At 52.6% G+C, this 21,151-nt stretch overlaps 1 protein-coding gene across 1 annotated transcript; it reads left to right on the top strand.

The window, feature by feature from the left end:
* Positions 1-2,103: 2,103 nt before the first annotated feature.
* Positions 2,104-20,482, top strand: SULT4A1 (sulfotransferase family 4A member 1). Its single transcript, XM_021712663.1, has 6 exons — positions 2,104-2,237; positions 3,610-3,690; positions 4,345-4,471; positions 7,831-7,925; positions 15,843-15,981; positions 18,863-20,482. The coding sequence occupies exons 1-6, from the start codon at positions 2,175-2,177 to the stop codon at positions 18,973-18,975; spliced, it is 618 nt and encodes a 205-aa protein (XP_021568338.1). The 5' UTR covers positions 2,104-2,174; the 3' UTR covers positions 18,976-20,482.
* Positions 20,483-21,151: the final 669 nt, after the last annotated feature.

Raw genomic sequence — 21,151 nt, 5'->3', positions numbered from 1 at the left:
TTGAATCCAGGCAGCAGACCTGTCTAAATCATGTTGCTGGTTGTGAGGAGGGGATGTTAGGTAGCAGGTCTGTAGTCCTGTGGGCAGCTGTGGCCCCACGAGTGAGTGAGAACATGTCCTCAACACACACAGGCAGGCTCTCCCTCTTCTAATGCGTTGGGCCAGCCCAGGCTCTTCCCATTGGCTATGTCTCCCCATGGTCCCAGGGGAGCAGGTTATGCAGACCAGGCCACTGACAGGTAGTTTCTCTCTTTTTAATTGAATTATATCTTATATATGAATGTGAGTCAGAAAAACTGCCCAAACTGCTTCTCCTCTGCTCTCACACCACAACACAAGAGACTCCTGGGACTGTGGGCTTTTCTCCCTGCCAGCAATAAGTAGTCAGTTCTGTAGTGGGCATCAGCTGGTGTTCCCCCCCCCCACCTCGTCCAATTCCATTCTGACACTATCTACCTGGAGACAGCATCAGATCCCACAGGTTGAGTGTCAATCCCACAAGACTGCCCCCCCGCTTCAGATGCCAGTTGCTAGCCCCAGGTTGTTTTACCTGTGCTTCTGACAATTGGCTATAAGTTGGGGTCCCACATCCTACTCCTCAGGTCTAATTTGCTGGAACAGCTCACAGAACTCAGGGAAACACGTTTACTGGTTTATTATAAAGAGTATTACAGAGGATATAGATGAAGAGATGCTTAGGGCCAGGTATGGGGGAAGGGATGGGCAGCTTCCGGGCCCTCCTGGGTGACCACCCTTCATGTGTTCGGCTCTCTAGAAGCTCTTTGAACCCTGACCTTTGGTGTTTTTATTGAGGCTTTATTACATAGGCATGGTTGACAACTGCGTAGAAATGTGATTGAACAAAGAGGGTATGATCTTATACTAATAGACTGAATGGGGAAACCTGGCAAGGTCTGTCTGCACAGCATTCCTTCCTTCTGGGTATGTGGCAGGGCCCCTTCTGAAATGGGGGTCTTAAGACCTATAGTCAGTCAAGGTAGGTCAGAATTTTTTGATGGTCAGCTCAAGACAGAAAGACAGAGGAAGATGCGAGTGTATTTTCAGTTTAGGGCCTGCCTCAGGGAGAGAAAGGAGCAGGTGAGAGGAGGGCAGGAGAAGGTCAGAGAGAGGGAGACGCTGTTTCCTGAGGCCCAAAGTGCGCCAGCATTGTAACACATGACTGACAAGGGCTGTGGGGGTCGGGAGCCAGGAACCATGGACGAAAATGCTTATCTATCTCACAGCATGCTTCCATGTCATTCCCACCAGACCCAGTTAACAATTCTAGACTCCAGACTCTCTTTTTTGTCTTCCCTGAGTCAGTAACTCCCCCCAATATAACCACTGTTCCCACCTTTGTCCCACAGCTTAGGTCTGCCCATTCTTGAACCTCATGTGAGTGGAAACACACAACATCCCACAACAGGTCGCCTTTTGGAGGTGGGATTTGCCGTGTCGATGTAGCAGTAGCTCAGCCTTTCTCATTGCTGTGTAGTAGCCCATTGCTTGGTCATCACAGTTTATTCATTCTCTTATTGATGGACATTTATGTCACCAAATTTTGGCTGTTTTATGAGTGATGTGGCCCAGATTGTTCTAGAACATGTCTGTTAGTTCACAAGCACTGGTTTCCCTTGGGTGTCTACCCAGGAGTAGATTTCTTAGATCACAGGCTATACATGTGTTTTGCTTTAGTAGATACTGGGCAGATGGGTTCATCGTGAATAAGTAATTGGCTAGCGCTAGCGAGTCATTTCCCGGCCCCTCATTATTCCCCGGTTAACTGGAAAGCTCAGCCTCTGGAGGCCTTGAGATCAGAGCCATCTGCCCGTTACAGCCTGTGAGCCGCTGATACAGCAGGCACCATGTCCTATCACTTCTCACTGCCTGGAGAAGTATCCTGCCCCCTCTGAGAAAGTGGCTGGCACACCCATGGCCCAGCAGAGGGGGTTCAGGCTGAGACCCTGTGCCTGGTCCACTGCTCTTCCCCAGGATTCACTTGGGTCCCTTCAGCCCCCTCCTTGGATAGCAGGTGTTGACTGGAGAGCAGGGCCAGGCCCCTTGGGCTTCCTCTGAGCACCCTTCCCCATGGCTTCTCTCCTCCAGGCACAAGCTTGCTGCAGGAGGTGGTCTACTTGGTGAGCCAGGGAGCTGACCCCGATGAGATCGGCTTGATGAACATTGATGAGCAGCTCCCAGTCTTGGAGTATCCACAGCCAGGCCTAGACATCATCAAGGTACTCTCTGGGCCAGTGGCATCTGGCCTCAGCTTTCCTTTGGGGGATGTTTCTGCATTTGCACCCTGATGAGTGAAAGTTGCTTTTGAGAGGATTCAGGAGAAAGCAGGTAGCCCCAGATAACCAAGAGCGAAACTGACAGGCCTGAGCCCATGGTGAGGGACCCTGGAATCTGATCAGGGTGGGTGACATAGCAGCTTGAGGGTACGAAGTGGAAAGGACATGGGGTGCACAATGGAGGGCCCTCAGTGGGACGCAGGCTCTGGGTCTCCCCCTTGCCTGCTCCCAGGTGCTACTGCCTGTCGAGGTTGCTGGGTCGGGTGCATATACATCAAATATTTCATGTCAAGAATAAAATCAGTCTAACCCCAGATTCCAGTCCACCTTGCCTTCTGTCGTGCCTGGAGTGTTCTCTTCACCCCACCCCCTGCACCTCTTTAGCTCAGCCTCACTCCCTGTGTGGGCAGAGCCACAGTCTTTGCCACACCTGTCCACCCTCCCGCTGGAGGAGCAATCTGAAACACAGCTCTGGAAGTATGTCTGCCTCTGCGCCATGTCACAGCAGAAGATCTCCGTGTGGGTCGCTCATGTGACCAGGCCCCTGTCGGCATCTCAGCCTCAGGTCCTCTGCCTGTGTGGAACCCTTCGGACGGTCATTCAGTGTGCCGAGGGTCCACCCTGTGCTGGGCACTGCTGTTGGTATCAAGTGCCGTAGTGACTGACAGCCTCGGGACATGGCCTCAGCTTGGGAAGCCGTAGTAGGCAGTGGTCAGTGCTAGAAGGGGAGCGGATGGGGGAAAGGACAGGCAGGCCTCTTGGGGATATCTGAGGAAGGTCCTGGAAGAGGAGAGGAGAGGGAACGGTGAGCCCAAAGACCCCACGGCAGAGGGGCCTGGCTTGTCATGGGGCGGTTGGCAGGCCTAGGGGCTGTGGTACGGCAGGGGAAGGGGGCTTTGGACACCCAGTCCTGCTGTGACTTACAGGATCACTTGCTGCTGATAGGTCTGAGGGGCAGGTGGCAGTAGCGAGAGCATCGGGCTGGATTGCTATGCTGCTCCAGTGTTGCCCAGGTTGCCTGGTGCCTCGTGCTGATCTTCCAGGCCCATCTCAGGGCCCTTCCTCAGTGGGCCCATTCTTGGCTACTCCGGGCAAGGCCAGGTCCTCTGAGCAAAACTTTGTCCCCTGGCTGAGGACAGGGACCCTTGTCTCCACCCTGAGGGTCCAGCCTGGGGGTGGTAATGTCTCAGACGTTTGTCTGGGGTGCCATGTGCTGGTCCTGGCTCAGCCAGCGACCCTCTCCCTGAGAGGAGACCCAGAGTGACAGCCTTGCCTCCTCTCCCCTGCCTCTGCCCCTCCCTCTGACCCTGTGCAGGAACTGACATCTCCCCGCCTCCTCAAGAGTCACCTGCCCTACCGCTTCTTGCCCTCCGACCTCCACAATGGGGACTCCAAGGTAAGCTGCCATCTCCTCCACCTCCCTGTGTGATCAGATCCTGCCAAGAGGAGTCTGAGGCTCCCATGTGGGTCACAGGCAGGTGTCTGGCACACACCTGGCCCAGGGAGCTCTCCACCCAGAGAACTTAGACTTGTGAAGACCTCTTCAGAGACTGTCTTGGGTCATGTGTCTCTAGTTTCTTAGTTAGTGTTTAACATTTGTTTCTCCCTCATGACTGAACATGGACGTAACCAGCTGAAGCCCAGAGTGTGCCTGCATGGGGCACAGGACTCCCTGCCACTTTCAAGACACCTGATTGTCTTCATTTTCTCAAAAACAATCAGCATCAAGTTGATGAGGTTGATAGTTCTCCTCACCAGGATCAGGATCATCCCTTTTCTGTCTTCTATTGATTGTAAAGTAGTACTAGAGGACAACAATGTAGCAAAGTTCTCAAGTCATCATCCTGTAGACGCAGTTGTGTGGGCAAGAGGACATATCTCTGCCGAGATAGGAATGGTGGAAGGCAGTTGCTGCGTGGGTCTGAACTTGATGCTGGAAACAGGCTGTTGGTCTGTAATGCACAGGGGCGGGATGTAGGTGGGTTGGTCCTGTGCAGAGCATCCATGCCTGGCAGGGGAGAGGCCCACTCACCTGTTCTGTCACCCACAGGTCATCTACATGGCTCGCAACCCCAAGGACCTGGTGGTGTCCTACTACCAGTTCCACCGCTCCCTGAGGACCATGAGCTACCGAGGCACTTTCCAGGAATTCTGCCGGAGATTTATGAATGATAAGTGTAAGTGTGGTGGCCTGACAGCATGTTGGAACAGAAGCAGCTAGTTGTCATGGAAGCCAGCAGATACTAGGCCTCCTCTGTGTGTGCTGTGTGCGTTGCAGGCCTCGTAAATAAGACCCGCGTGCCCTTTTATAGGTGAAGATGCTAGGGCCGAAGGTGCCATGCGCTTATCCGAGATCATAGAGCTTGTGTATGGCAGAGTGGGTCCATCTAATCCCAAACCCTTCTCTCCTATACACGGTTGTGATGTCTGAGTAGTTCCTCATTTAAACACCCCTCCTGCCTAGGTTTCCAACAGAGAGAAAATGAAAACAGTAAAAATGGAGGCTCAGATGTCACTGACGTTAGTGACAGAGGCCGGAGTCAGGTGTGACAGGCATGTGGGCCTTTGGCTGAACCTCAGGGATAGACAGGTGATTGAGGCAGGGCACAGTTGATGCGGGCAGTGCCCTGTCCAGGAGGTTTGTGGCCACAAGGAGAAAGGCAACTGAGCCAAGTGCTGTTCTTGGGCCCCCCTTCGAGCCCTGCACTGCTCGCGAGCAAGGCTGGACCTTAGGATGGGGGAGCAGGCCCACTCCCTCCCAGTCCTTACTCTTTACCCTGCCCCAGGCCTTCTGGCCCCTTGGGAGAGGTGGAAGCGTCTTCTCAGTTTGGCTCTGCTCCTGCTTTCCCCAAGCAGCACCCATAGCTTTGGGGATCCTGGGACGGGAAGTGGGCAGCGAGGGTACGCAGCCAGAGGAGCTGTGGATCGAGTCGTAGCCATGCTTCAGTTAAATCCTCCCCTAGACCTTTTCCTACCCACGTCTGAAAACACATTTCTTATTTTTCTTCCCAACCCAAGTACATGCAGCTGCGTTGTTCAGTGTGGCTTATCAGGGGCTCTGCAGTGAGATTGTGTGACAAGATTAAGATGAATCACGTGACAGAGATCCAGGAATATCATGTCCCCACAGTTCTTGAAAGTTGGGGTGGCCAAACTGGAGCTGCCTCCCTGGGCTGGGTCGGGGGGAGGGCCCCCTGCCCCCACCCTTGTGCTGCAGCAGTACAGACGTGGCTCTTGCACTTTATTAGCTCACAGGGCCTGAACGTCCCATCGTGTGTCTTAGTTTTCAGTTTTCTACCATTGAATCCCTGCTTCAGCTGTGCCAGCTTAGGAGCAGGCGCCTGCAGGGATAGGAGACCACCGGCGCACCTGAGACCCTGGGCCTACCATCTGGGATGTGCCCTTGTGGTCTACCAGGCACTTGGAGCAACCTACTCATGAGGTTCCAGAGCCATTTCCTAAGGCCCAGCATGCACTCCAGCCTCTATGGAGCACGGGGACACCCCACAAACAGCCAGAGGCTGCCAGATTCAGACTGTTGTGTGGGGTAGGGCTCACACACTTCGTGCTTAGGCAGCAGTTAAAGTTGTCTTAGTGTAGGCCTGTCTGTGTTGTCAAGGTCACAGACCTGCCCACCACTGAGTGCAAAGCTGCACCCAGAGTCCCCTCAGAACCCTGTTGACATGTTGACTCACTTCCCAGTGTTTCCTTTCTTTAGTCACTCAGTGATTACAGCCAGGGCACAGATCAGAAGGAATGCAGGACGATTTTCTTCTCTGCCTGGGATTCTAAAGAAGTCATGAACTGACAGGCATGAGGAGGCCCGGAAGGATACTGTTTTCTAACAGAAAGAGGTTGAAGGTCATAGCACATTGTAAAAGCTCTGAAAAGACCTCACATAAGGATGTTGTGATGCACGCACTCCATGGAGAGGGGGCCGTGGGCTGCCCTGGATGGTGACAAGTACAGTGTGGAGGACTCTGTGACAGGCTCATGTGGCATGCGCAGTGTGGAGGACCTGCTCCATTGGCAGGGTCCTTCTGGGGGTGAGTAGTGGTGATTGCTGTTCCTCCCAGGCAGTCCAGCTGGGCGATTCCTCGGAGCGGAGTGAGACAGGTGGAGAGAGGAGGGAACTGGAGTCCTCCCTTCCCGGTTCAGGCATTTCAGTGGGAAGACTCGGTCCCACCAGCTGGCACCACATTCCTGTCTACCTGCTGAACCAGAGACTCAGCATGTGGCCCAGTGTGCAGTCCTGAGTGCCTTGCTTCTTCCAAAGCTCTGACTCAGTTTCCCCATGCAACTCTGTCTCAGAGGACTTCATGCATTGTCCCTTGGATTAGAGAGGGATTTTTCTTTATCTTCCATGTTCATGGGGCCTCTGACTCCTCTTTCAGCCCAGGGTCTACTCTGCATAGATTTTGTTCCAGCTAGATGGACCTTGAGTCAGGGCACCAGGGCTTCCCTGCCTAGGCTCCCGTGATTATGAACTTTTTGGTGACTTGGGCAAGTCTCTTCCCTGCCCTGGGACTTTTCCTCTCTGAAGAGCGAAGGGGTCCTGTATGAAGTTTTGAAGGTTGGCCCTGTGTGTCTGTGTGTCTCTTCCTGGTGTCCAGGAACATGTGGAGGGCTTGCTGGGGTACAGGGGTCAGCTTCTGACAGTGGGAATCCTGTAGGGGGCCTAGGGGCTGGGGCCCAGCAGGAGAAACCTCCACAGAACCCACTCCCAGCCGGCACCTCTTATCCAGCCATGCCTGCTTCCCACTGCTTGGGGTCAAGGTTCCCCCACTGCATGATCATCCTTCTCTGAGGCCTTACTCTCTAGGTTATGGAGGTCCTTTGGGAGAAGCCCTCACAGTGATGGGCATGTCCTCCTGATAGGTGGGTGAGAATCAGTTGTTTGTATAAAGCTGGCTGGAAACCCCAATGAGTTGCTCACTGCCTGTGTCCCCACCCCAAGCCAGAAGTTCTGGAACAGCATAGGAGGTGCAGGCTGAGCTGCGGGAACAGGAGCTCTGCCCTCGGGTGTCAGGATGGGGCTTCCTTCCTCTCCTCAGCCTCAGGTTTCCCGGGGAATTCCTGGATTCCCACAGATGCTGCCTGTGGCCCTTTTGCCTGGCAGAGCCCCACATTCTGGATCTGTCTTAGAGCCTCCCACACCCCACCCCACCCTGCTGGCAGCTTTGACTGGCCCTCTGTTCCAGTCCCTCTGGGTTTGTTCTCTTCCTGGTTAAGTGGATAAACTACTGGGTAGTGTTGAGCTCCACTGCCAGGTGCCATCGATGACACCTTCCCAAGGCCTTCACCCCAGCAGTCAGGTCTTCAAGGTGTGCAGAATGCAGGGAGGGGCAGGGGTATGGGATGCTGGCAGAGGAAGCTTGCTCAGAATGTGAGAGGCCGGGGGGCTTGTCTACAAGCATTACAGTATCCTTGTCACAACTGCCACGCAGCAGGAGGGGAGCCTGAGGAAGGCAAGGTGGTGCTGTGTGTGTGTGTTCCTCCTCCCGGCTGTGTGCTCACCCTGCCCCTGTCTCCACAGTGGGCTACGGCTCTTGGTTTGAGCATGTGCAGGAGTTCTGGGAGCACCGCATGGACTCGAATGTGCTCTTCCTCAAGTATGAAGACATGCATCGGGTGAGTTGTGCTGGGAGCTGCTGTCCTGGGGTGCCGTGGCCCTCGCCCAGCAGCTCCTGATGCTGGAACTCTTCAGAGGTCATGCAGGGGATGCTCAGAGCCTGCTTACCCCAGAGACCACAGTGGACACCATTGGAGGTGCCCTGCATAACCTCTCCAAACCCTGGGCTTTGGGGGCAAATGCAGGTTCCTACAAGTTCCATGCCATGCCCAGTGTCCCCAGGGGCAGTGCTTGGGCCTCCAGCCTGTGCTCCACTCCTGGCACCTCTGCTGGCCCAGCCCAGGGCGGTTTCTGGATTGGGCCGTGGGATGCAGTGCTGCAGAAAGACCTGATCATTTGTTTCCCTGCCTTAGCAGTCGATGTCGAGCAGCAGCCAGGCTCCGCCGCTGCCCGGACAGCCTCTCCATCGTGCAGGAGTTCTAGAAGCACCACGTGGACTCAAATGTGCTCTTCCTCAAGCATGAAGACAGGCTTACTCTGGGGGCAAAGTGCCGAGATGGCAGTCTACATTTCTCGTCTTAGCCTGTTTGCCTCAGAATCGCAGCTCTCCAACTGCTGCCCAGCCCTAGGGATCTGCCTGCAAGTGGCTTTGTCTCTGAGTGCTGAGTGTGGTGCTTGGAAAGGCCATGTGCGTTGCTAGCTTTGGAAGGCGTGCACTCGCTGGACGCCAGGCCCTGCAGGTGGGGGGATGGAGAAGTGAGGCACGCCTCGCCTGGCCTGTACCCCAGAGCTGTCCAGCGGGGAGGCAGACAAGTCATCCCTATCATTGTGAGCACTTGTAAAGGGAAGTACCCTCACCACGTGCCAGGTACTATTGGAAGTGCTTTGGTGTGGGTTAGCGTGTCACTTTTAACGTGTGTCTTCTCAGCCTGATTTGTCCCGGTAATCAAGAAATGTGCTATTTCTCTCCCTCCTAGACCCTGCTCCCCTCCCAGCATCTTTCCCTGTTCCCTAGACCCCGGGGCTGCTCCCCCTCGCCTGTCTCCTTGCTCTTCTTCCTGAGCCCACTCCAACCAGCCCCCACCCCCTACCCCATCCCAGGCTGCTGTCAGGGTCCCCACTGACTTCCTCATTGCTAAAGGCGTGATCAGTACTTCCTGGCACAGCTCGTCATGTCCCCCTGGCTGCCAGGATACCACCCTCTGCTGGTTTCCTGCGGCTCTGGCTGCTCCGTCCGCTCTCTGCTGGTTCCTTTTCTTCTCCCTGATGTTAGGAGGCCACATGCCCTGGCTTCTGGCCTCAGCCCTCCCTCTTAACTCTGCTCACTCCCTACTATTTGGTCCACCGCCCACCCTCTGGTCTTGGGAGACCATGGCCACACTGAACATCAAGCCAACTGTGTGCCCTCCTAGACACACGTGAAGGAGACCAGACCTAACATGTCCAAGCCAAGCTCTGTGGGTTGCCCCTCACGTCCTCTGCTGTTCCCCTGTCCGAGTTATGGCCGCTGACTCCACTCTGTTCCCCAGGCAGAAAATCCTGTGTCATCCTTGTCACCTTTCTTTCACATCCTACATCTGTTTTCCAAATCCTGTGGACTCTGTCTTTGAATTATGTCTCACGACTGACCATTTCTCCCCAGTTCTGCTCTGTCTCCCTGGCCCAAGTCAGCATCATCTCCAGCCTGGATTATTGTAGTAAACTCCTCAGCGGCCTCCCTGCCTCTTCCCCAGCCTCCCTGCTAAAACTCAAACCAGACCATGCTCTTCTTCTGCCCTTATGCCACTCTGGGTGAATGTCAGACCCACACAACAGATGCCCACATGTCTAACTGACACTGCCTTCCTTGCTGTTCCTTGAACCTGTCTAACAAGCTTTTGTTAATGTTTGCCCTGCCCCATCTGGAATGTTCTTCTCTCAGATATCCATGTGGGTCATTCCCTCACTTCTTTCAGGTTCTTGCTCCTGTGCTACCCTATCTGTGAGACCTTCCCTGACCTCCACTTAGAATTGGACCCCCCTCCTGCCTCCCCAGTGCTCCTCTTTCCTGCTTCCTTTTTCTCCACAGCATGTATCGTCTTGTAATGTATTTTATCGTTTGTGTCTTCATTTTATTACTGTATTAGAATAAAGTCTCTTGGGGGAGATAAAGTCTCTTGGGGGAGATTTTTGCATTAGGATAAAGTCTCTTGGGGGAGATTTTTGTCTGTCTTGTTCATGTACCAATGTCTGACACATAGTAGGCTCTCAGTAAGCATTTGTTGAACGAATGAATGACCCTTCAAGGTAGAAACTCTTTGACCATGAGAATCCTAAGGCTCTGAGAGTGAAGGGCCCAGGCAGGGCTGTGCCGCTGGTGCAGGAGGAGCTAACTCTGCCCCAGGCGTTGTGCTTTGGTCTATGCTCCCAACGCTGCCCTGCAGCACAACAGGTGCTCAGTGCTCCGAGGTCACTCAGGGAGGGCAGGCTGCCACCTGGGCTGCTGGGAGGAGTTGGGTTTGCTCGTCGGTGTGGCAAGCTCTGCGCCAGGCAAACGTGGGGGCCCTGCCTTCCTGATCTGGGCCACGGCCTGTGCAGAGGTATGTGCTGCATGTGTGCTAGGAAGAGTTCAGATAGTGATGGCGGAGATGGGCACAGGAAGAGAGGGGATTTTGCTGGAGGTGACATTGGAATTGGCAGACAGGGTCTGGCACGGAGTCTTGATTGGTCCTAGAAGTCTGATAGGAAGCTTGGGAGGAGGAACAGGCTCTGGGTGTTGAGTTTAAGGGACCTTTTGGGACAGCTAGCAGGGACTCCCATGAATAGAGGGTCGGATGACTCCTGGGCTCAAGGAAGGAGCTTGGATGGAGGTTCGGAAATTCAGGTACTTAGGGGTACCCATCACACTGGTGGCCCTTAGTGAGTCCTGCCTCCTAGTGTTTGTGCCCTTGTGTGTCCCCTCCCACAGTGACTCTGGGCTGGGCCAAGTGAGTTTGGAGTCAGTAGGACATGCATAAGCATGCTGCAGACAGAAACTTGCGTACCTGGGCCTGCCCTTGCAGAATGCTGCCACCACCTTGAAAAACTCCAGGCTGTCCTACTCAGGAAGCCGTGGGGACTAGGACACTGGCCCTGCCAGCAGCCCTTATCCACTGCCAGACACGTGGGCAAGGCCATCTTGGGCCTTCTGAGCCCAGGGTCCTGCCAGATGGCTGCAGCCCCATGAGGGACCCCAGCATGACCAGCTGAGGAGTTCCTCCAGCTGAGCCCCGTCCAAGTGCAGAACTGTGAGCAAGTGGAGGGTGCTTTATTACTGCATTTGGAATGGCGTGATAGACAGCAACGTGTAAATGCCCGTGTGTTGGACGAGATGCAAGAGGCCAAGCCCTGACCCTGGGGTCCCAGTCCCCACAGAAGGAAGAGGAGACTGAAGAGGGACAGGAGGGGTGGGATGGGCAGTGGGCCGGAAGGAGAGCAGAGGGGGTAGCCTCAAGAAGCCACAGGGAGGCGGGGGCAGCAATGCCATGTGTGACTGAGGGACCCAGGAAGGCAGGCGTGAGGAGGACACCTGAGGTTGACTGGTTGAGGCCTTTGGAGCACTGCAGTGTGGTTGACGGGGCATCCGGGAGAGACCAGTATATGGCTGGAAACATGAGGTAGCTTGTGGGTTGATGAACCCAGGTTCTAGGGAGAGTTTCATTTATACTTTATAGAAGAGACTTGAGCATTTTCTAGGTGTTGGGAGAAGGCAGGATGTGAGGAGGGGGTTGAAAATGACAAATAGTGTTTTCCAGGAAGAGACAGAGCAGGACAGGCAGGAAACACCAGTTACCTGGACTTTGGGAGAGAGCAGTGAGGATGAGGGTGCAAGTGTGGACCATAAGGGAACATTTGTGGAAGTGTGGCCTGAGCCAAGGCTGGGGGATGATATCGGTGCTGGGACAGACAGTAAGCCAGGCTGTGGCAGCGGCTGACAGACCACACAAACAGGTTTAGGTCGAATAGCAGTGGAGGTGGAGGTAGGATGGGGAGTTGGTCAGCCAGGACATAGGAGAGGTGAGCTGAGAGGAAGTTGAGCCAGGGAAAGACGGGCAGTGGTAGTCAATGATGAGTTGGAGTTCAGAATCCCAGGGGCAGAAGATCAGCCCTGCACTTCACCACATCCTTACAGGAAGATTCCAGGTGGATTAGAGACTTGAATGTGAACACATCACAGGAGAGCACTTCATGGTGCTGGGTGCCGGGTCCTCCGTTCCTTCTTGGGTACCTGAGCTTTAGTGTCTGTGATGAGGACAGGCCAGGTCCACCTTCTCAGGGATGTGGCATTTGGGGGCTCATTTGGGGTACAGGAAGGAGCCCGTCTGTGTGTCTGCTGCCTGCCAGTGCTTACTGTAGGTTATCCAATTGAATCCTCACCATGGCCCTGTGTCACCAATGAGGAAACAGTCCAGAGAGGTCATGCGGCCTGTCCAAGGTCATACGCACTGTGGAGCTGACTGCTGGGCAAGCTGGCCTCACTGCTCACCTGAGCCCCCTACCTCCTGTCTGCCTCTTTTCCACATGACTTGAAACAGAGCTTCATTTAGGGTCCTTTCTCACACAGTGAGGATGGTGTGGTAGAGAGGAAGGTGTGGCCTGAGCTGAAATGGAACCCATGCCCTGCCATGAGCTTTGGGAAGCCTTAGGCTACGGCCACATGTGCTCTAGGCTCTGGGCTTGACCTGGGCTCTGGACTTGAGCTGCCCAGGCCACAGTCATGCCTGCCTCACTTCTTTGTCAGCTAGGGAGATGATGGCACCCACTTTCACAACATCCGCTGAGGGGATTGTGTGTGGCATCACCTACATATAGGTCTGACACTGGACCCACTTGGCAGTTAGCAAATGCATAAGAAATGTTTATTGCTCTTTGTACTTGTTTTTTTTTTTTAATTAATCAATATTTTTTATTATGGTTTTGTGGGGTACAGTTAAGGGTTAGGTGTACAATTACGTTTCTTTCAGGCACCCTGTTGATAAGAGGTGTTTTCCCATCCCCAGACAGATATTTGCTACTGTTAATCCCATCCCCCTCTCCCCCATAGTTTCCCAGTACCGGCTCTTTGCACTTGTTTGTGAGGTATAACTTGCACAGTAAGTATACAAATCCATATATACATGGCTTGACAACTTTTTACGTGTAACACCAGTGTAACCACTACCCAGATCCAGAACATTCTAGCTTCTCCTGGTTAACCCTCTGCTTCCCAGAGGTGATTGCCATCAGCTGTCTCTTGCCAGACAGAGCTTAGTGTGGCTTTGGCACCTCACATTGGGTGTGAAACTCCATGGGTTCTTGGCATCTGGCTTCTCTCAGCATCGTCTGAGGTTCATCCGCCTGTGTTGTAGCAGTGGTTTGTTCTTGTCCATTTCTTTGCAGTAAGTACTGCATTGCAGCATAAAGACACCACACTTTAGTCCTCTGCTCAGTGCTACTGAGTATTCAGGTTTCCATTTAGGAGTGGTTAGGAGTAATGCTGCTGTGAGCCATCTTGTGTCTTGGTGTATATCAACGTTCTTGCTCCTTGAGTCCATCCCCAGGGGTATAATTTCTTGAGCTCTGGGTATGTGCCTGTCAGCTGGTCACTGTTATGCCATCTATGATATGGCAATTGGGGGCATGTACTGCCCAGGGCTGGTGAGGGCTCCCATGTGGGAAGGTGATGGGAAGAGCACCCAGTTTGGCCAGCTGCACACACACCATGGGAGGTGCTGCCAGGTCAGCAGTTCTTCCTGGAGCTTCTGTTTCCTCAGTAATAGGGACTGAAGGCATTATTTTACTGGCAAACCACGAGTTCTACAGTCAAAACAGACACCTTTGTCGCAGCCCCGTAGTGGTAAGTTCATTCTTCTCTATCTCCTCCATGAGAGTGGCCAGACCTTTTGTGTTCAGTCCATTAGAGTCAAGGCCACCAGCCTGCCTGTGCCTGTTGGAGCCAATACGGGCTTTGACCAAAGCTGCTGAGTGGCAACATGGCGTGCCTAGTCAGTCGGTTTTAATGTCTAGTTGTCGTGGGTGCATTCTATTTTCAGAAACTTCAGTAATGCCGGATGTCTTTAGTGGAAATTAAATGACAGCAATCATATTTTTAGGAATTAATAATGTTTGTGTCTTACTCCAAAAACTAGCCCTGAGTCCCCAGGGCCGATCCCCAGGATTGTGGAATGGGTCCTGTGAATGCTCACTGTGGCGCTTAATGGTAGTGCTCAAGCTCTCGCTGCCTGTGTGTCCGAGGCTTCCCATACCCTCCTTCCTTCTCTTTTCCTCTACCACAACGCGATTACAGTGGACTTTTTCCCTGTGCTAGACTCCAGTTGGGCCTGGAGCCTCCGACTGAGCACTGCCACCAGGTGGTGGACCAGTGCTGCAACGCCGAGGCCCTGCCTGTGGGGAGGGGTATGTGCCCCCCACAGCCTCCTGCCCACATGCTTGTCCCTCCAGTCTTCGTTCTCTCCCTGTTCAGGGACCCGGGCAGTGTTCCCTGCAGGGTCTTCTCACCAGTCTTGGTGAGGCGCTCCTGATGGTGACTGGGTGGCTAGCTGGTTCCTGGCAGTGCTGGGACCTGACCTAGACATCCTGGCTCCATTCCATGGTGCCTGGCCTTTTGCTACAGTCCTGTGGAGGTGGCTGCTGCCATCCCTAGTTACATATGGGAAAAACGCAGCTTGGGAGAGAAAGCGAGTCCTCTAAGGCTAGCCAACTGAGGCACTGCCTGATCCCAAGCTTGCTTTCAGCCAGTGAGCAGCCCTGGAACGAGTGACTGGCCGCTGCCTGGCAGACATGCTCCTTCTGTGTGGGTAACAAGTTGCCTGATGAGGATTTGTTGGCCACCCCAGTGGCCTATGTTTAGGCCAACTGTGTCCTCTGTGGCCTCTCGAGGGCCAGGTTTCTTTAGTCTGTCTGTCGCTCTTTTTCTTTTTAGAGAGCACACTCAGTGACAGGGCAAGTGAGAGTGATCTCTTTATTCCTTTGTCCGTTCTCTAATGTCTGTCTCACCCCCATCCCTCTGCATCCAGCCCTGTGCACAGGCCTGGGGGGCTAGGTGTGCCACACCTCACCCTATGGGAGACCACAGAGGCAGGAATCAGAATCTGCCACATCATACTGTGGGGATCAGGGAGGAGCTGACACTTAAACCAGAGTTCACAGAACATTTTCTTTTAAGGTCTGGGAAGTGCTGCATTAAAAAAATTAAACCAGGTTTTTACTGTAGGACTTCGCAGAGGTTTTAATATGCAAATTTGCTCTATATACTGTCAAGAGAAGAAGCAACCTCCAGCATTTTCCTATTGCCTGACCAAGGCACCTGCCAGGTGACCACTCAGGGTTCATACTGAGGAGATGAGGTGCCTTGTATTTCCTGGGGAGAAAGTGGTGGTTATGTGTGGAGAGCAGGTGTGTGTGGTCCCACTGAAGACTGTTCACTATGTCAGTGATGTGGGTGGGATCACGGGGCCTGCATATGGCTTCCTGTCCAGCGAAAGGGATAAGGGAATCTTGCCTCTGATCAAGCAGACTTCCTTTCTGGCATGGGTCTGTCTGGAGCCCTGAGGGGCCTCCCTGCTCTCCCAGGGGCCAGTCTGGACTCTAGCTGATGGGGTGGCAGCAGGAGAAGAGAGCCAGCTAGGTTTGCTCCTTGCACGGCTCTGAAGTACATTTTTACTTCTTACTGCTGTTTAAAAATTTAACCACTGCTCTATTAAGACTTCATGTCTGCTTCCCAATTCCCTGGAGGAACTGGGTTTGAATTCCAGGTCTGATCCTTGAGAGCTGAGCGCCTCCGGGCAATGTTTTAACCTCTCAGTTTTATTTTCAGACTGCTGATGTCAGCCTTGTTTTGAGCATTAAGTAATCAAGGCAGTATATAAAAAGTCCTTAGCGCAAGCCCTGCCCAGAGTGTGTCCAGTGAATGGTGCTACCTCTGATGGACTGCTCTGCTCTCTGTCCTTGTCTTCCAGGACCTGGTGACGATGGTGGAGCAGCTGGCCAGATTCCTGGGGGTGTCCTGTGACAAGGCCCAACTGGAGTCTCTGACTGAGCACTGCCACCAGCTGGTGGACCAGTGCTGCAACGCCGAGGCCCTGCCTGTGGGCCGGGGTATGTGCCCCTTTACAGCTCCCGCCCACATTCCTGCTCCCTCCCGTCTTCGTTCTCTCCCTGCTCAGGGACCCGGGGAGTGTTCGCTTTTTTCTAGACTGTTATGTCCCTTTAACAGCAGTATTTAGCTATCCTGTACCCTGTGCTTTGCCAGGGGTGAGCTCTGATGGCATGTGCTCACAGAGTGACGGCATATCCTACCCACTGGTGGTTGCACTGTCTCCGAGTAGTGTTTTAATTCAAAAGGGGTGACTACTGGGAATGTTTCAGGCTTTGTGGACAGAATGTTTTCAAGCAAAGGTCTTCCCAGATGGCCTGAGATCAGATGACTCACAGAGCAGATCCAGGTGTTTGGTGCCATGAGATTTCAAAGCACAACCTTTAACTGGCTTGTGGGAGAGAGTTAAATGAAGTGGCCAGAAGGCAGTTCCCATGTGAGGAGATGCCATTTTCCTTCCTTCACCCGGTGAGCATTGTCTGAGCAGCTTCTGGGTACAGGTGATACAGATGAGGCATAGCTCTGCCTCGGGGCAGGCAAGTGTGAGTGAGCAGTACAGAGTCAGGCTGGCACTTGCTCTTGGCGGCAAGTGACAGTTGGTGGGCATGAGGCAGTTGGAGATAAGGAAGATGTTCCCGGTAGGAATCCTCCCAGATCTGCCCGGGTTACTCTCCCTGTCCTTAAGGACACATGGCATTGACACTGCTTAGGAGTGGAGAATTAGGGCTTTAAAATCCCCTGAGCCCCAGGGCAGTGGCTGTGACCGTAGAGGGCTCCTCTTGGTAAGTATGAATCTTAGAGACACGTGGTGTGTCGGGAATGTCTCAGGTGGTGGGGATGTTGGAGGGGAGGGCCCAGGACCACACATGGTCTTCTGCGGCAGCACGTGTGCAGTATAGCAGAACGCCTGGGGTGCCTGAGGGATGAGCCGTGCTCTGGTCTCATCCTGCCCCACCTCCCTGAGACACAGCTTAGGTCAGGCCTTGAGCTTCTGCAGCTTTTCATTCTTCCTCTGAGAAGGGGCTGATCATGGCTAACGGCTATTCTGAAGGTCAAGGGCAAAGTCCTTATTAAGACAGAGCAGTCGACTGTATCAGGAAGAAGTTAGCTGAACCACAATACCTTGTGATATATTTCCTGGCTGCATCTTCACAAATATTTATTATTTAAAATTTATTTGCTCCTTTTTAGTTTTGCTTTTGCTGTGTTTTGTTATCCTTGGATGTGACCTTCTCCAAAATACCCCCTTGGTTCATTTGTGTGGTGAGGAAGTGTCGGAACATACTGTGTGCCCATATGCTCCTCCCATGGGTCTGCTTTGTCATTGTTTACTTTGGTTTGCTTTATTTCAGTTTTTTGATTTGTTTTCTTTTAGCACATTGCCTCTTTGCTCAGAAGATCTCCTTGAGTTGGTGAGAATGCAGGGGCCCGAGTAGCCAGCTGCATTGCTTAAATTTGATTCATATCACAGCATAAATTGTCTTGATTCCAAATCCTAAACCAGGTGGGTGACTCCTTTGATGAGTTCTCAGCAGTCTCAGCTGAGACAAATAGTCATGGAAAAATATAGTTTGGTTGGTCTAGAAGCTTCTAATTTTGTCCCTTAGGTATCATTAAGCAGTTGCAAGAATCATTTTTCTTTTTCTTTTTTCTTTTTTTGTCTCTCCAACACTGATACTTTTTCGTTACCAAAGAAAAATTCCTTATCATGTTGGATGCTTTAGCTCAGCATTTACAGGGTTGCAATTTCCTACCTGAGGTCCTGCCAGGACAAGGACAGCTGTCAGTAACGGAGCTAACGAAGGATCTGTGCTGGACAGTCAGAGCTCTGATCTCTTGGAAATGCTGGCAGTGGGAAGAATTCTAAATGAGTGGCTATTTAAAAGCCCGGGGCCTCTGCTCCGGGGATATGTTCACAGCTCCCACAAGTGGGAAGTCCAGAATACCCCCTCCCAACAGCTTCAGAGTCTCCTGGACCTGACCGACCTCAGATTTTGTAGTTAACAAGTAAAATGGGATCCGTGGCTTCCCTTGTCATTTCTAGTCCTCCTCTCCCTCTTTCTCTTTGTTTTTCCTAAGCCTTCATAAGCTGACTCAGACCAGTGTCTGCATATGAGTCCGCAGCTCAACACTCCTTCACAGCTGCCAGGAAGAGGTCTGGTTTTCTGACCTAGCCCGTGGTGGAGCAGCTGGGAATCGTGCTGAGACTTCTTTTGGTGTTGAGGCAGGGAATCTTGCTGCAGTGTACTTTTTGCATCTACTCTGTAAAGCTAACTTATGCCACGACTATTTTATTCACTCGAAATTCCCCCTCAAGGGCAGATTTCTTGAAGTCTTAGCCCTTGACCCAGTCAGGAGGGCTTCCTACTTGCCATAAAATTTTCTGCCCTTTGGACGATTTTTTTTTTCCTTTTTAAATTATCCAGAAGCCAGTGATGCCTTGGAGGAGCTATTGAGCCATGAGGGAATACTGGCATCATGGGGACCAGAGCTCCACGTGATACCCAGGGCAGTGCATACACTCAGCTGATACTGCTCATTCTCTGGGATGTTTATTAAAAACCCACATGTGCCAGGGCTGTTCTGGATACTGGGGACTCACCAGGGCATGCATGGCTCTGGCAGTGGTTGTGGCTCACCCCACTGCAGGCTCAGAGGAAAGATGGTTCAGGCCAGGCTCTGCCACCTCCAGTAGGTTCAGAAACATTATGGGACCCACCTGATCAGTAGCTCAGGGGCCTTTCCTGCCCTCATAGGCCAAGTTCAAAGGAGTCCAGAAATGGATCTGGAATCTTCCAGATCCATTTCCAAGGCTTCCTTTGGTTCAATAGCTGGCCTGACAGCAAGTGAATTCAGCAAACTCTGCCCTTGCTTGTGTTTCAGGAAGAGTTGGGCTATGGAAGGACATCTTCACCGTCTCCATGAACGAGAAGTTTGACTTAGTGTATAAACAGAAGATGGGAAAGTGTGACCTCACGTTTGACTTTTATTTATAATAACAGAAACAGCAACCTGCATGCTCACAATACCCAGACACTCTACTAGCCAAAAGTCCCGTATGCATTCATTTATTACTTGCTGGACAGACTCCGGAAGCAGTGTGTAAACAGCAGGGGGAGGAAGCAGCAGAGAAGGTGGAGGAAGTGTGATTCGTTCCCATCCACAGCAGCTGTCTCGCCGTTAGGATTTGAAGTCTCCAAGTGTCATATTCCAAACACGATTCTGGTGGCCTGTATCATACTTATAAAGTCTGTAACATATGCAGCTAGAATGTCTGCCTTTTCAGCCCCATATTATTTATTGTATTTTATAGAGATTTTCACTGGAAATCTAAATAAATGTCAGTAAACCAAATAAAAGTTCATTTCCAAGGGGAATCAAGAGCGAACCACACCTGAATGGTAGAAAGATCTCAGGGTAACTCTTTATTTTTGTAGTTTTGTTATCTAAGGCGCAGCCTTTGAGTTCTCACTTGGTTCTGATGTGGTGGTGAGAACCGAGGATGAGTGGGTATGTGTGGGGAAGCCTGGACATTTGCTGACTCTGGTGGAGTTCAGTTCTTTGTAACCTTCCTGAAATAAAGCAGAAACTGTTCACTAGGCTATCTTCAGAAGGGGTGTTTCTCTGCGAGAGACTTCCGGCGAGCAGCTCCAGAGGCCTAGTGCAGAGGAGCCGCACAGCGTTCGCTGGGGAAGCCTGCCTGAGGGGCCAGCAGAGGGGAGTCTAACGCAGACAGTGGTGTCTGAATGCAGTGCGTGGGGAGCTGCCGCAGAAAGACGGTGATGCGCTCGGAATTGGAGTTTCCTTCTGCCGTCTTGCTTTTGTTCCCTGAGGCCATGACCTCCTTATGCTGGCAAGCGGATGCTTCATGGTACATTTTTTTAAAACCCCAGGTCTTTTCACTCTGTTTGTTCTGTCTGTGCATGAGCTATCAGCTCTGGAAGGACCGTTTTACAAGTTTACCGCCCACTTCACTCAGATCAGGTGGACACTCCTGCCTTTGTCTCTGTCCACCCTGTCCCCTTGTATCTCTGAGGGCATCAAGAGGGGGTCATTGCCTCACCACCTGCTTAACTTTCTGACCCCAGTTTGCTGGAGAAGCCATGGGGATACGGCCAGAGGAGACACGGGCTGGCCGCCAGCCTGGAGCAGATTGCTACCGAGTGAGGACGGGTGCTGTGTCTGGGATTTGTGTGGCTGGGAAGTACCCACACTTGGCCAGAAGGGTCGCTGCTGTGGCAAGGGGCTCTGTGCTGTGGTGCCATCTCTGAACAGGTGCAGCGAGAAGCCCACATCTCCGCATGTGACCGGGGAGAGCTCAGGTGACACATGGCCTCACATGGTGGGCTTGGCAGCACCTTACCCTGTATCTGTGAGGGAGGCTTTCTGTGAAACTTCATTTCTATTTTTCTATTTTTAGTACTGTATGGCTATTGCTGAGCACTCCACATGAGACGTCTGTGCTTGCTTGCATCTTAATAAAGACACATTCCCTGCATTGTATCGAGCGTGTGTGCCAGTGGGTGGAGAAGGGGCCCCTGCAGGGTCCCCTCAACATTCTGGGACAACATGAGGGTGAGCCCATTGACACCCCGTTCCCTGGGGTTGGCTGCAGCACTACTCATAACGGGCCTATGTCAGGTTTCGATGAAGCAGAATTAATGCTGCTCCACTCTAATCCAGACTTCCCAGGGGTGAATCCCCCACTTCCCCGCTTACCTCTGATTGCTCTTGTACATGAAGGTGGAAGGGGAGGTAGGGCAGAGGAGATAGGCCTGGGGAGAGAGATCTGGATGTACCTGTGGGTCTAGGTGTCCCAAACACCATAGTCACCTTCTGCCCTGTGTTCGGCGTTGCGTGCCACGGGACGGGAGGGGCTGGCCTTGCCCAGTGCACTTCCCCACTGTGCATTCCAAAGTTTTTCTTCTGCGCTGTGGATTAAAAGTACAGGATGTTGTTTTCCCTGAGAAAGCTTGGGCCTTCTGGAAAGTCATATTTATTTTCAGGCAAACTGTTTCCTCTAGGTGAAATTCTAGAGTTTATTTTGGAATTAACACAGACTCCAGGCTAGTTCATCGAATATCCAGCCAGCCGTGCCCTAGAGGGTTTGCCGTTCAGTCTATATACAATCAAGCAGCCAAGATGAAGTCAGCATGTCTGGAAGCAAGTTTT

Source organism: Carlito syrichta, unplaced genomic scaffold (genome assembly GCF_000164805.1).
Source record: "Carlito syrichta isolate Samal-C Ts95f unplaced genomic scaffold, Tarsius_syrichta-2.0.1 Scaffold303575, whole genome shotgun sequence".
NCBI classification, from domain to species: Eukaryota; Metazoa; Chordata; class Mammalia; order Primates; family Tarsiidae; genus Carlito; species Carlito syrichta.
This window is presented reverse-complemented; position numbering and strand designations above follow the sequence as displayed.